Source organism: Chroicocephalus ridibundus, chromosome 7 (genome assembly GCF_963924245.1).
Source record: "Chroicocephalus ridibundus chromosome 7, bChrRid1.1, whole genome shotgun sequence".
Lineage (NCBI taxonomy): Eukaryota > Metazoa > Chordata > Aves > Charadriiformes > Laridae > Chroicocephalus > Chroicocephalus ridibundus.
This window is the reverse complement of record NC_086290.1, coordinates 55,566,385-55,581,478: the sequence shown is the minus strand read 5'-3', so window position 1 is coordinate 55,581,478 and position 15,094 is coordinate 55,566,385. Positions and strand designations below refer to the sequence as shown.

The following is a 15,094-nucleotide window of genomic DNA, read 5'->3' as shown; positions in this document are numbered from 1 at the left end:
TTCTTTTGTACTGTCTTCCTTGAGGAAGAGGCAACTGGATGAAATGACCTTTTGGTTTTTTCTTGGGTTTTTTTAGGTGACCATTGCAGACAGTCTAGAGTATCAGTGGCTGACATGTTTCCAAGAGACAGCAGAACTCATTCTTGGGCAAAACGCAGCTTTCCTGGGAGAACTGAAGGAAAAGGTCAGTCAATTAGCTTATTGTATTTTTAGTAAATGTCTAGAAGTTGAACTGTGTTTCACACATCTTGTTGTTGGGCTGCCCTGAAATGTCTTGCTTTTTTTGATCCACCTGGTAAGGAAATACACTTGTAATCTTGACTTTGAAGGCAACTTAAAGAAAGATGTAAGAGGTGTGTGTGTGTGGAACGCCAGTGCTGATCCATGAGAGGGCATGATTTCATCCCCGTGTGCGCACGTATAGCGCTCTGAAGCCAGCAGAGGTGGCAAAGGCAGGGGGTTATGTTCATGTAGTTGCTGTGGAAATTTAACAGCATTATGATCAGAGGGTTGGAGCACATCTCCTATGAGGACAGACAGAGAGTTGGGGTTGTTCAGTCTGGAGAAGATAAGGCTCCGAGGAGACCTTATAGTGGCCTACCAGTATCTTAAGGGGGCCTACAAGAAAGCTGGGGAGGGACTTTTTAGGATGTCGGGTAATGGTAGGACTAGAGGGAATGGATTAAAACTAGAGATGGGTCGATTCAGACTGGACGTTAGGAAGAAGTTCTTCACCGTGAGGGTGGTGAGACACTGGAACAGGTTGCCCAGAGAGGGCCTGGAAGCCCCATCCCTGGAAGTTTTTAAGGCCAGGCTGGACGGGGGCTCTGAGCAACCTGATCTAGTGGGAGGTGTCCCTGCCCACGGCAGGGGGGGTTGGATCCTTAAGGTCCCTTCCAACGCTGACAATTCTATGATTCAATGATTCAAACAAATACAGAAGTGCCAGATGAAAGGAAGGGATATTTTGCTTTGTTTGGCAGGAATTTGATCTTGCCCATTCCCTGAGTGATAGGCCAGCTCAGGGGCCTGGCAGCCCCAGATTGTTCTCCAGATGTTGGACTTCAATATCTTTTATAAGTTCACAAATCGCTGCTTCTCTCCAGCCTGAAGTTCTTGGCAGGGACTTGTTTACTCTCCTCAGGATTATTTTCCACGGGCCATCTGCCTGGAGAACAGAGATTTGCCTGGTTTCCCCCCTAGTTTGCTCCCACAGTCAGTCTGTCTACCTCTGAGCTCTTTTGGCTGTTAGAAGCTGGAGATCAGCCTGTCCTTATCACCTGGACCTCAAAAGACAGCTGATTAATTGTCGGTAGTACTACAGCCTTTAGAGGGCTGACAGCTTTAACACGCGTTGACTCCAATAGAAAGGACAGACTGTTTTATCATTCTACCTAGATTGGAAGAATCTGCAAAAAAAAACTGTTTTAGCCAAGAAATGCTAACAACATTAGCCCTAATGTGTTCCAAAAATTTGTTTACCAAACCAAAAAGTCCCAGAACGCTTTGTATGTATCTTTATAAGTAGGCAGGAAGCTTTTTGAACTGATGCGTGTTAGCCCACTTCTGAAGGCTCTATCCCCCCCCCCCCAAATATAATTAGAAACTTTGTGGGTCATATGAAAACTATGACATGTAAAATGAGTCGTTGGCAGAGATGCTTAAGGGATCTTTCTTTGGCAGATTAGAATGGCTTTTAAGGTTGTAAGCCATTAAAGACTAACAGACAGTATTTTCTTCCCTTTGTCACTATGTGCTTCTTTGCTGCATTTTCCTTTCTTCCTACCAAAATATTTTCCTGATTTTTTTTTTTTTTGTTGTTGTTGTTTGGGTTTTTTTGTTTGTGTTTTTTTTTTTTAAGTTGTCTGCTATATAAAATCTGTGGGGGCTTGTTGTGGTCCTTTTTTTTTTTTTTTTTTTTTTTTTTTTGGAAATGACGATCTAGAAAGCATAATAAGCTTTTGAAGTACATGAGCGTTGCTGTGCTGCCAGGCTAAGGGTGGTTGACACCAGCGCTCCAGAGGTACAGCAGCTGTCGGTTAACGCAGTCCTTGGCTGTGGGAAGGAAATGAAGCAGGAAGGACTGTTGAGGCTGTAGCCCTGGTTTTCCCGTAGCTCGCATACAAGAATGTTTTTAGGAAATTTCCTGCTCTTTGGCTGTCTAAGGTTCTGGGGATGCTAAAAGGCTTTGTGATATTACGAAGGCTGGACACCTCTCTTCTGTAAGAAGATGTATTGCTAGGGCATTTGAATTAGATATGCTTGTGCTTTTGCGTTTTCAGACATTCTTAACTTGTCAATGTTTTCGTACTTCATGCTTAATCTCTGCTAGAGTTCAGACAAAATTTCATAGTCACTTTTAATGCTGAAGAGACCTGGATGGGGAAGGAGATACCGCAGATCCGATGTAGCAGTACAAACATGTAATGTCTTTTGAAGAGCTGCCTAATGGAAATGGCTGAGGATAGAAAATGGAACATAATATGGAATGAGCCCTTCAGCGGGAATGCTTTGTGCTCCAGGAGAAATTGGTTTTGATTTGACACTTTTACGAGCCTTTAAAAATGGTACTTGATGCGTTTTCAGTAAGCTTTTCGTAGTGTTTTTTTCTCTGAAGACCTGATGCAGTGTCCTGTGAAGATGGTGGGAGTCTTTCCGCTGCTCCCAGTAGGTATTGAGTCCACATACAGGCAGTGACCGCGCTCAGCGTAGATACGCATGCACGGTTTTTCATCTACTTCTCCACTGTGTGTGTTAGCAAAGGAGATAACGTAGGGTGGCAGCGACTGGTATGCTAATGGCATTTTCCACTCACTAATGGTTAGCATAGTTTGTGGCAGAGCTGGCAACAGAAGCCAAATGCTTTATTGAGTGAGTTGGTTTTTTTATCCTCTAATCCATACGATGGTCAGAAGAGGAGTTTTTAATATTCAGGAAGGATATGCCTAAATTTTGCAGTCTATGAAACTAGCTACTCCTGTTCACCTTCATTTGTTGTGCTTTTCCAAACCTTCGGAGGATCGCTGTGTAGGGTAAAATAGTGCTGTGCGCATTTAAAAACAGCAGATGTAACACTTGGAAATAGGAGTGAAACTGAGATGGGTTCAATTCCAGATCAGATGCTCTGTCTGCTGCTGGAGTGACTGATCAAGTCAAGTGCATCTGGTAGATTACAGCATTAATAATTACTTGTCGGGATCATCATGGGGCTGCAGGATTTTTGTGGAATGCCAAAGGTTTTTACTTCTTATTTTTAAAAAATCCGTATTTTTACAAAAATAAACTTTTTTCCACAGTCTCCAAAACTTGCCTGCTTCTTTTCTACTGTTTTGACAAATTGTCTGTTATAAATGACGATGATGTTTAGTGTTCATATGGTAATTAGAAGCAGCTTATGTTATAAATATGACAGTCTTCTAGTGGTTATAAAAGCACGTTCAAAACACGCATCCACTTTTTTATAGAACATTCTCTTAAATCGGTCTGTGTCAGGATGTGAAGGGTACGTATAGCCTTGATGGAGAAGCAGAGAAACAGAATGGCTAACAAGACAATTAATAGGGAAATATTTAACTCTGTCAAGTGTTTGTGATGATACCAGAGCATCAGAATTAGCCAGTTCAGCAGCATAAGAGGATCTTGTGTAGACTTGTGGTATTCTCATTCTGTACGCTTGGTTGCAGATTCGGTGCAACTGCAGGTTATTTTGTTTAGGTAGCTCAAACCTTTTCACCTTGAACTACACTTTTTTTTTTCTTAAAAACTTTATGGTTTTGGCATCTAAAATTTGTTGGAAGATTCAGTTCTGCCTACATGATTCCACCGTTTTGCCAACATCAGCAAAAGGTGAGCTGTTCTGAAAGTTCACGGTACTGCTGGAAGCCGGGAGTGTCTGCAGCTGATAGCTGTCTTTGTCCTTCTCACAGAACGAGCAGGCATTTGAAGAAGTGTTCCAAAATGCAAACTTCAACACGTACGAGTTCAAGATCCGAGTAAAACAGGAGACTTACAACGTAAGTATCCCCCAAAAGACAAAGAACGTAGCATGTGGCTTTTGTAGTTTTATTTGTCTCCATGGGAGGTGGCTTCCTCCTCTTCTGTTTGTGGGGAGAAGTTTCCAGAGATACTTGCTCACACAAATACCGTCAGTCTTGAGCACCGAAGGAGGGATGCGCTGTCGTTAACACTGCTCCCTCTCAGGTTCATCAAGCCTGGCTTGTTTCAAATGAAAACAACACAGCTGCTCTGGGAGGCAACTTTGCACCCCCAGCCAACCCCGATACCGAGAGCAATAAGTCACTTGGGGCAGAAGGAGGTTAGAACCAAAAGCCTGGAGTGCTTCGCGTTCTTCTTTTACATGCCGTGTTTCTCTTTCGCAGGATGAATCCCGTATTAAGGCTACAGCAGTGGACGTCAAACCTGTGAACTACAGAGACTACAGCAAGAGGTTGATCGCAAGCATCAGGAGAAATGCTCAGCTATAGTGGGGAGGCTGCTGCTGACTGAGAGAAGCCAGAGCTTCCAGGAAAAACTCAAGAGATGATATTACGCTGACTTTTTCCCCACCCTGTGTGTGACAACTTGGCATTAGTTACACCATGCATGGTAGACCAGCGTAGTGGGCTAAGTGATTTAATGCACTTCTCTGAAGATATGCCCCTGGTAGGTAAGAGTGCACTCTTAACGGCCACGATATTGTAGACTGCTGTGCTCTACTACAGCGCTAAAGAGGAGTCTTTAGACAGATAGCCAGGATCTTTAGACAAAGCATTCAGCATGTCTGAAGTAACTTTGCTTTCTTACTGTATGTAAAGCTGAATTATATAACCATCATGTCGTCTTTGCAAGAAATTAATGACAACCTCGACACTTTGACTTGTTCAGCAGAGGGCAGGAGGAACAGTGCGGCGCAGCTTTCGGATAATGGACGAAGGAGAACAGGTCTATTAGCGCAAGTTAGTTCCTTTCCATAGAATTCAAAGGTTTTCCCTTTCCACAGGTGCCATGCAGTTGTTAATGCTTGGAATGGCAATATGGTTGAATTATTAATCAAAGACCTATCTCTTATATCTGAAGAATATCCTTCCTTCAGGGTTTAATAGACTGAGTCAGATGGGTCTGATATTAATCAAAATTGTCTCTTCTGAGGAAGGCAGATAAGCATTGACTCTCCATCCCCCAGGGAAATCTAGGCAACTACAAAGCATTGCTTTAGTTTTCTCTTCAATTAATACTATGGGTTTTTGACTGGTTTGAGCATACGTTTCCTTCCTATACGTGTTTTGTATGTTTGTATGTTCAGCTTCTTGGGTTCTGTTTGTAATGACATTAATCAGAAACAGGTCTTTAAATGGGGGGAGCTTTGTTTCAATAAACACTGCTTAATTCCTGTGTAGTGAATTTTGCTTTCTTTGAACACCAAAGACTTCTCATTACCGGAAAGCAATTAATTAGCTTTCATAATAAGCATTCACTTGGGGGAGATGTTACCTTATTACAAACTCTTAAGGTTAGGCTGAAGAATGGAGACTTCTTTGCCTGATGTTAACAGCATGGAAACGCAGTGATATTTTCACCATTTCTGTGCCTGAGAATGCTGATGAGCTGGCACTTCTGGGATTTTTATTGACGTTTACACAGCAGTCTAAAACTAACCAGGCTTTGAGATTTGTTCAGACATAGAGCTAGTACAGAAAACAGTAATTATGCTACTGGGCTTTTCAGTCAGCAGAGCATGCTAGCTCTGTGTGCTCCTAATCACATTAATTATGTGTTCCCTGGCTGCAGCTCACAGCTTGGCATTTGCTGCACAGCTCCAAGCATCCAGGCAATACTGCAGTGGGTCTCTGGTAGCAAAGCTGAACTTTATTTATTTATTTTGCTCTCTGGAGCAGTGCTTCTTCATGTATTCAGTTCGTGCCCTTTTATTTCCCCTGATTTCCTGTTTGTCATCTTAAGTCTTTATGTTTAGGAACTGTAAATGCCACTTCCACTGATGGACGTGAAGGACGTTATTCTGGGCCCATTAATTGCACAAACAACCCCTTCCTCTTTTATTTTGGATTCCGAGGATCACGACTGGGTTCTTCTGCTGATGTCTTGAATTTTTTTTTTATGGAAGTATTTGTTCCCTCTGACCTTGCTTATAAAGCGTTGACTAGAAAATTACAGTCCTCAGCACGGTTCTGGATTGACAAATGGTAGGTTAGCGGTGATAATCTATCTTTCCACTCTGCTAACCAGTCTTTTGGTTCTGCTCCTCCCTTCCTGTCCCCCCCATCCCGCTTTGAGGGGACTGGTAGCAAGTGGTAACGCGAGATGTTCCTGGGGGCTGTTTCCAATTCTCGTGCCTGTATAGACTAGGAAGTGGTTTTATGGGCGTTCGTGTCGGTAGGGATTTGCTGGCAGCTTTACGAGACGATGTCGCGCACCCGCCTCTGCTGGGGCAGCTCGTTCTCCCAGAGGGAATCGCTCTGCGTCCCTCTGGCTGGGTTTACCGTGCCCATCAGCCAGAGCAGGAGAGATGGAAGGTATCAATACTCAAGAGTATTAAGGTATTTTACGGGATCAGCTGAACGACCTTGAGAGCTGGAACAGAAAATCAACTTAAAACAGTTTGTGAGAAAAGTCATTTATTTGAGGACTAATAAAAAAAAAAAAAACAACCCCACCACCCTCTGCCATAAAGTGGATGCTCATTAGTGACTGAAGAGTTGGAGGGTTTTAATCATGCTTTAATCAGCTAGTATATGATAAAAACATCAAGCTGTGGAAGGCAAGGTATTTCTAGTAGAGCTGTACAAGCACCATAGCATTATATAAGGCTCTGCTGCGAGATCTCATCTCGAATGCGGCGTACGGTTCTGGTCTGCTACGTATCCGTGCAAAAAAGAATCTCAGCTGGGGCGAGCACAGAGGAGGACTACACCGCTGAGTAGGAGAATGGAGATCTTTTTTTAGGAGGGGCCTGGAAGAGCTAATTTAGCAGGATGAATCCTGATGGGGGGGGGGGGGGGGGGTGGCGTGTGATATGATTTCCCACTTATATAAAATATTTATGCGTATATCTACTCTTGCTTCCTTTCCCCCCATCCTAGGCTAGCGCTGTTGAAGGTAACAGGTTAATAAATAGTCGATCAGGAAAAAGTGGGGTTCCGAAGCAGCTGAGGAGCGAGGGCAGGGGAGCTGTGGAGGTGTCTCCGTTCTCTCCTCCCACCCCATTGCTAACCGGCCAAATCCTGGCATATCCCTGTAGGTGCTGACACCGGCTATGGCAAACGGGACTCTTCAGAATGCTCTGGGCTCTTCTGACTGTGCTAATTAAGGAGAAGTGAGTGGGCTCACAATGCTAATTGGGATTATTGGCAAACAAGCCGGTGTCCTCCTTCCCTTCATCATAAATCTCCCCTGCTAGCGTCCAGGTTATTGCCGGATGGCTTCAACCATTATCCGGGCGGGATGGCTGAATGTGTATCTGCTCAATTGAAAGGACGCCGGAATCCTTCACAACTAGATCTCTGCCAAGGTGAAGATTCCCGTGGCTGCTAATGTTTTGCTTTAAATTAAACGTGCAAAGCGAAGATGGAATGGGGAGGCTGCTGGGATTGAACAGGCAGGTGCGAGGGCAATTACGGGAGAGCAGCGCGTTCTGCGTGGCCCAGGGAAGATGGGGAGCGCGCATTCGCCTAGTTTGCTGGTTGTGCTAACCCCCACTGTTACGATTTAACGATGTTTTCAGCCTACGGGAAGTTTAAATTAAGTGTTAGTGACCCTTATGAGTCTCTGGAGGGGAGATTCCCTTTGAGTTTTTAAGGTGCATCAGGTGGGGTTGGTTGTGGTTGGGTATCCCCCCCCCCCCCCCCCAATAAAGCTTTGAGCAGTAATATATTCTAAGAGCTGTTGGAAAAAAATAAACGGTGGTCTTGCTGGGCTCGGCAGCGAGCGCGGTGCGTGTGTTTGCTGGTTGTATGCTGTGCCTGGCAGCTTGGATGAGTGTGTGTGCGCGCGCGCGTGTGGGCTTCCGTGTTCCAGCACCACGGGATTGTCCTTTTAGTGCACCGGGCATGAGTGTGGAAGTCGATGAGTCTGATGTTTTGATTCTGGGTGGTATTTGCATCTGCTGCCCAAGATACGGCATAACATCTTGAGGGGGGGAGGAGGACGTACTTTCCTTCCGCGTCCTCTTTCGTCATCTTTCCTTTTTGCCTTTTTTTTTTTTTTTTTTTTTATCCTGGCCCTTGATGGAACCGCTTCGGAGAAGAGCGGCCGCCCCGAAGGGCTTCGTCCTCACCACGGCCGGAGTTGCCTCGCGGGCAGCCGAGGGGCTGCTTAGGTGGCTCAGATGGGAAAGAGAGAGAAATTTTTTTATATCGCTTTTATAGGAAAGGCTCCCGAAAACGTGAAAGGGAGCAGGCTGCCGACTTCCAAAGCCCGTGTGGAGGGGAGGGGAGGGGTCTGCAGCACATTATGCATTACAAGTATCGGAGTCGCGCAGTAAATATCAGTAATCTCATTACAAGGAGTGGAAATTCTCTTTAATGTATTATCTGTAAGGACGCAAGAGGCCCACAGACCTTCTCTTGGTTTGTTGTTGTTTTTTTTTTTCCCAGTCTGTTTTTTCATGTTTATATTTTTACGTTTCATTCATACGCACATTTAAAAAAAAAAAAAAAACAAACCCAAAAGGTGGTTTGACTCGCCAGATGGATTATTTTTCTTTTTTTCGTGAGGACTGTTACGCATTTTTCTGTGTGTTTTATTTGAATACTTAGGTGTCTGTGTTTGGGGGGCGGGGTGTTGTTTGTTTTTAGTTTTTTCCTGTTTATAGTGCATTGATTTGTTGTTAAATCCAGCCTCCGTGCCATGCCAAAAGCGTGCCTTTGGGAGTGTTTCGGGGCTGCTTGTAGTACTTCTCTTTTTCCGTCCTTGTGTATAACTGTTCTTGCAAGTTATTTAAAATAAACTGGATACTCGCAAAGGCATTTTTTTTAATTTGTCCCAAACCTCTTGCCCTTTAAAGGGAGATTTTTAAAAGACAAAAAAAAAATAATCCTCCTGAGCTCCTTTTCTGTTGCCCGACGTGATTTTCCTTCGGGCTCGGTGAAGGTCCCACACGGAGTCTGGAATTTCTCCTCGGGATGTGTTTTTCCCAGGTTACGATCAAGGCACCCGGAAAGCTGCAGTGCAGCAGGCGGCGGCGCGGAGACGCACCAGAAATGGGTTCTTTGCGGGGTTTCTCCTCGGAAAGTTGGCCGAGCGGAGCCGGGCTGCTGGTTTCTCTGATGGAGAAAGGAAAGCTGTGACCGTTTGTCATGTCCACTCTGACATCACCGTTGAGCAATTAAGAGAGAGAAATCTAATTTTTTTGCCATCAGTTTAGCTCTTGGAATTCCCTCATGGCTTATTGTACAAAAGGCTGAAAAATAAGAGTAATAATCCGATTTTTGTCTGTTTCCAGTGTTTTATGTTTTCCATTAAAGCCTTGCCGGTACGCTGCGCTGACTTTTTGAACTGCAGGATCAAAAAAAAAAAACACTCCTCCCTTTATTTTTATTTTTTTGGTGAAGACTGTCTCTGAGAAGGATAAATATTATTGATTGAGGTATTTAATACACTAATGAAACCCACAGTTATTGACTATGTAATTAATATACTGTCTAAAAGTAAAGTTTGACAGCGCATATAGAAAAGCTGTATTGACTTGCGCTTCTTTGGCAACGTGCCTCGCAGGTTTTTATTTATAGCCACCGAAACACGTTCTTCTTCAAGTAATGATTCAATCCCACTTTCTGCTTGCCACAAGCCAGGAGGCTGCCGTTCTTCTTGCTGACTGTAAGGCTTTCACATTAGCTGGGGAGGGGAGGGGAGAAATGAACGTTTCCAGCGTTTAGCTTTGGTTTCCAGCATTTAGCTTTGGTTTCCAGCGTTCAGCTTTGCTGCCCGTCGCCTGAGATTTGGGAGACGGAGCGTCCGTCTAGCCGCTCCTCGCCGCTGGCAAACCGGACTCTTCCAGCTTTTTGGAAGGACGGTTGTAGACTTTTGGGGCTCGCTTTTGGTTTTGGGAATCTCGGCGAGCGACGATAACGTGGGAAATCGTCGTACCCTGGGAGGGTACCATGCCGGAGAGGATTTCCTCTCGGTGGAGCCGCGTTTGTGTTTTTAAAGCAGCCCCTGGGCGCGCTCGGGGAGCGTGTGCTCTGGTCGAGGCTCAAGGTGATAACGTGGGGTTTGTTCCAAGCTAAAGTGGTTTGGTTTTTTTTTTGAAGCCGAGCAGCATGATTGAATCTTCTCCTTGCACTGAGAGCTGACCTGCAGCCCGGTGTGTGTTCCTGCCTTGCTCCAGGTTCCTGGGGGGGCTGATCCCCGTCGTTTTGGCTGACCTCTGGGTCTCCACATCACCCGGAGCTTTGGTCTTCTCTGGCTGGTTCTGCTTCCAGCCCGGCCTCCCCTCCTCTGCTGCGGCTCAAGTTGCCGTAAACGGTGTTTAAATTGCCAGGAAGCTGAAGCTACACTTAGAAATGGCTTTAAGTTGTTCGTGTGCCCTGTGAAATGTTAAACTTCTTAGCACCAGGTGAAGTTATTTACATCCAGCTCAGAAGCTGATAATGAAGGTTTTTTTAGATTTCAAGTGATTTAAAAAAAAAAAAAAAAAAAACCCTTCCAAATCCCAAGTGTATCAGCTATCTGGTAATTGGAGCTTGTGCTGTCATTAAAAATGACAGCTTTCTCCAATAACATTCTCAGTGCTTGTAAAATGCAGCTAACATAACCTATATTTAACTTGGATTAGCTAGAATTTCCTTTCCACGCTTGCTTACTTTCGGCGCTTTGGTGTGAATACCGAGGTCCTTCTCTATTCATGAACCGCGTATTATTTTACCTGGTTTGGAAGAATCGAAAGCTTTTAAGCGGGTCTGGGCGGCCGGGGGTATCTCTGTCGTGGTTTCCCCCATAGAAGTTGCTTTCAGCCAGCAAGTCGGAGCCATTCTTGGGGCAGAAATAGACCTTTCGCAATAATGTATTGCGAGAAAGCCCAACTTTGGTTGCAAAAAGGTTAGCAAAAAGCTCCTATTCCTTAACCCCGCTGAACAAACAAAGCCTTTTTCTTTTCTCTTCCTTTTTCTCTTCCTTTTTCTCTTCCTTTTTCTCTTCCTTTTTCTCTTCCTTTTTCTCTTCCTTTTTCTCTTCCTTTTTCTCTTCCTTTTTCTCTTCCTTTTTCTCTTCCTTTTTCTCTTCCTTTTCTCTTCCTTTTCTCTTCCTTTTCTCTTCCTTTTCTCTTCCTTTTCTCTTCCTTTTCTCTTCCTTTTCTCTTCCTTTTCTCTTCCTTTTCTCTTCCTTTTCTCTTCCTTTTCTCTTCCTTTTCTCTTCCTTTTCTCTTCCTTTTCTCTTCCTTTTCTCTTCCTTTTCTCTTCCTTTTCTCTTCCTTTTCTCTTCCTTTTCTCTTCCTTCTCTCTTCCTTCTCTCTTCCTTCTCTCTTCCTTCTCTCTTCCTTCTCTCTTCCTTCTCTCTTCCTTCTCTCTTCCTTCTCTCTTCCTTCTCTCTTCCTTCTCTCTTCCTTTTCCTTTTCTCTTCCTTTTCTCTTCCTTCTCCCTGCGGTCAGTTAAAAGCATTTGCACGTTGAATCGTTCAGGCGCTGTCCCGTAATTGAGATGCTGGGTAGCAATCTGCTCCCCTCCTCCGCCTGGAAGTGTTCCACACAGAGCCCTCTAATTAAACAGAAAATGGTTTGTCATGTGTAACTGCCTCTTCTGAATGTAACAAACTCATTTCAAGAGATGCCAACACCATCTTTATAGCTGTTTTAATAATCTTCTCTTGAATCAGAGAGGGCTCTAACCTCGTATTTCACTTCACCAGCTGTTTATTTAGCTGTTTTGTGGGGTTGCTGTGGTTTTTTTTCCCTTTGCACGGGGAATGTGTAGACTCTTTGTGTGTGTGTGTGTGGAAATCCTCATTAGAGAAACTGAGTTGAAGTCTGGGCAATATTCTGTTAGGGCTGCTGCTTTTAAGCATCACTATTTACAGTGGGAGCACGTGCCGGCTTTCAGCTCCCAGCCCTGTCAATCACCCGCCTGTCACCGACGGGGAGGGGGGGCCCGAAAAATCTCCGCTGCCGTCCCCCGTTTGCTGGGGAACGAAGGTGTTTTCGGCATTTTTTTATTGGTTTTTTTTTTTCTTTTCTTTTTTTTTTTTTTTTCCTCCTCCCCTCCAAAGCTCACATCTATTTTGCAGACAGATGTGCGTGCCACAGCCACCCTCCGCTCCCGCCTGTAATAGAAACCATTAGCTCCTCCGCTCCCCCGGCGCAGGGCAGAGCCGCGGCGCGTTGGTAATGCATGAAGCGTGGTCTGGGCAGGACACAAACAGTGTAGCAGATTACCAGGTAAAATTGGCTTTTACCTCTCCCCCATCCTTCTCGAGACACTTTCCTGCCAAACTTCAGCTTTTAAGTCGGCGCTCAAAAGAAATTCTCCCCGTGTAAAAGGCCTCTTGCTGCCTTTTAAATTGGCTAATGTTTGGCAGAAAATCCGAATAGCGGGTACAGTTATTTAGTGCCTTCATTACTTACTGCCTGGAGATTTTCTCTGATATTAGTGGCTCCTGTTTATTCAGGGTGTGCTTGTGTCTGCCTCTCTCCCGCCTGCCTTTTGGGTAGGTGAGGACCTGTAGGAGCTCACGGCGGCATCCCGCGTCCCGGGAAAGTGCTTTTTCTTTGGAAAAACCCCATCCCCTGTGCCGGGAAGGGACACCCTCCCTGGCCATAATGGCTCGCTGCCCCGTAGGACCGGTTAGAAGCCGAGGAGCGGTGTTCTTCCAACAAGCCCCGTCGTTAACATCCAGCCGGGATGTGAAAATCACTTCCAGGTTTGTATCTGTAAATATTGCCAGCCCGATGCCACCATCTTCAAAAAGAAAAAAAAAAAAAAAAGAAAGGGAAGGAACAGCAAGCCGACTCCTGTCAGTTTGTTAGAGCATATTTATAACTCAAATGCTAATTCCTGCTCTTGACTCATAATAGCTTCTGAATTCTGAATCTTTAAATTCCGGATCTCATGTTTTGAGGTTAATCCATTCAGATAGATTGGGAAGCAGAATTTATAATTTGGCGAGGTGATGTCAGTCCTCCTTTGCTTCAGCCCGTCATTGCGCGTTGGCAGCGGGTCCCGCCAACGAGCCGATACTTGACCCTTCCTTACAGACTAGTCGAAACCAACGTATTCGTTTTATCTGACTCGATCCTGCAGTTTTCCTTCGTACTCGTACCTCAGCCCGTAAGCCGAGGAGTCGCAATAACCGGCTGTCAGCGCGCTTGCCTGATTCTCCTGTAACTCATTCAGCTTATTGGGAGCCTTAACCTATTTCCCGTGCCGTCGCCACGCGTGCGCCTTCTGCAAAGAGATTAATAAGACCCCAAAAAAAAAAAAAAAAAAAAAAACCAAACGCAAAAATCTTAATTTTCAAACCTCTCCCGTGAAGCCGTATGGACTTAATGGGGTTTGAAGAAAGAAATGGCATTAATATGCTGCCCGACAGCGGACGTGGCCTTGAGCGTCAGCCCTTAAGGCAGCGGGAAGCCTGTATCACCCCGGCTCTTGCTGATGCGAAAGCTGCAGGAGCCGCCTTCACCTTGTAGAAAGCTTGGCTTGGCTCGCTCTCGTTACGCTTTCCTCTGGCATCGGGTTTTGGGGAGAGCGCGCTCACTGCTAAGCAAAATTTAAGAAAAAAGGGGAACTTTTTTTTTTTTTTCTTCCTCTTCTTTTTAAGAAATAAAGAGCAACCATTTGATTAGAACTTCAGTCACTGTTGGGAAACGCATACAAAAAGATGAAGCAATGAATCTGAACTTCTCTGTGAAACTTTAATACTTAACTTCTGATATTTTATTATTCCCCCGCCCCCCCCGTTAACATCACAGTGTTTTAATGATCCCTGTCAATGTCATTTCCTAGGACACCGGTGTTAACGACGGGGCCGGTCCCCAAGCAGCAGCCTATTCCCATGCTTTGCCTCCTATTCTTTGGAGTATTTCGAGGACTTTGGGGATCTCAGCTGGGAGATGCCCCACGTCCCCTCTCCCAGCTCAGTTTCTCCTTGAATTTTCCAAACCTAAGGTGGATAATTTAGCATTTCCCCCAAAGGTTGCTCCTGAAACTAAACTTTAGAGGTAGTTTATTGTGGTGGGTGCTCAGTGTCTACAAGGCGGGGAGCGTTCATCCCAATCCAAGCTTGCAGAACCATAAATCCCCCTTCCAGGAGTTCCTGGCTCTGCGTTTTCTAAGTGGGCTTGTAGCAAACACCTTGCGATGCATATTCATTATTTCGGCTTTGCTTAATGTGTAAGGCTTGCGGGGAGGGGGATAAAAAAAAGGAAGTGGCTTCTCTCACCGATTTGTGTTCCTTGAGTTAATCCACCTTCCCCTGCTCTTGGCACAGTTAACGTGTCGTCGTGCTCCTTTGCGTCCCGCAGAAGCGAGTTTTAATTGCCCTACCGAAGTCCCTTTCTGCCAATAGTTCATTAGGGCCTCGGGAACGCTCCAACCGAAGAACCGTCTCTCCGGATCAGCATCAGCTTCCAACACGCCCTTCTCCTTGGATCGCTGTCAGGCGAATTCATAAAAGAATATTTCTGGATCGAGCCAAAAAAGTACCGGGGCTGAGGGAGACGACGATCTCCAGGCTACCAGACAAATGAGCAAAAACCAGGGAAAGCAATAATTCTGCATTCAGGACGTCACGGGCATGGCAGGAGCTTTGGAAGGTCTAGATTAAAATGTAGCTATTTTTCTTCGGGGGAAAAAGGAAGAAGGGATTTGGTGCCAGTCAGAAGCAAAGCCTGCCCGGTTCAGGCAGGAAGCTAAATTCTCTGCGAGCCGGAGAGCAGCCGCGGCGCCTCATCGACAGGCAGAATCCAGAGGTGCTGGCAGAAATGTCTGGAATATGCCGGCGGTAATTAACTCTGAATTACCAGGTGTATATTTGAAACCCTCAAACCCTCATCCTAGAGGTTTAGCAAAAGGGTTTCGGTGCAGCCACGTGCTTTCCTGGGCTCTTCCTCTCCCTAAAGCCGTTGGCGGCCCCCGGTTTGCAGCCGCGG

General features: G+C 45.3%; 1 protein-coding gene across 2 annotated transcripts in view; it reads left to right on the top strand.

Moving 5' to 3' along the window:
- Positions 1-15,094, top strand: part of RPA1 (replication protein A1) — a 43,676-nt gene that overhangs the window by 17,914 nt on the left and 10,668 nt on the right. Inside the window, exons 15-17 of one of the 2 annotated variants that reach the window (XM_063340367.1) lie at positions 77-184; positions 3,927-4,013; positions 4,380-5,395. In XM_063340367.1, the coding sequence (XP_063196437.1) occupies positions 77-184; positions 3,927-4,013; positions 4,380-4,484 (300 nt within the window). In that variant the 3' untranslated portion in view covers positions 4,485-5,395. Of the gene's footprint in view, positions 1-76; positions 185-3,926; positions 4,014-4,379; positions 5,396-15,094 lie in introns of those variants that run through there. The other variant, XM_063340368.1, reaches the window with a different exon arrangement.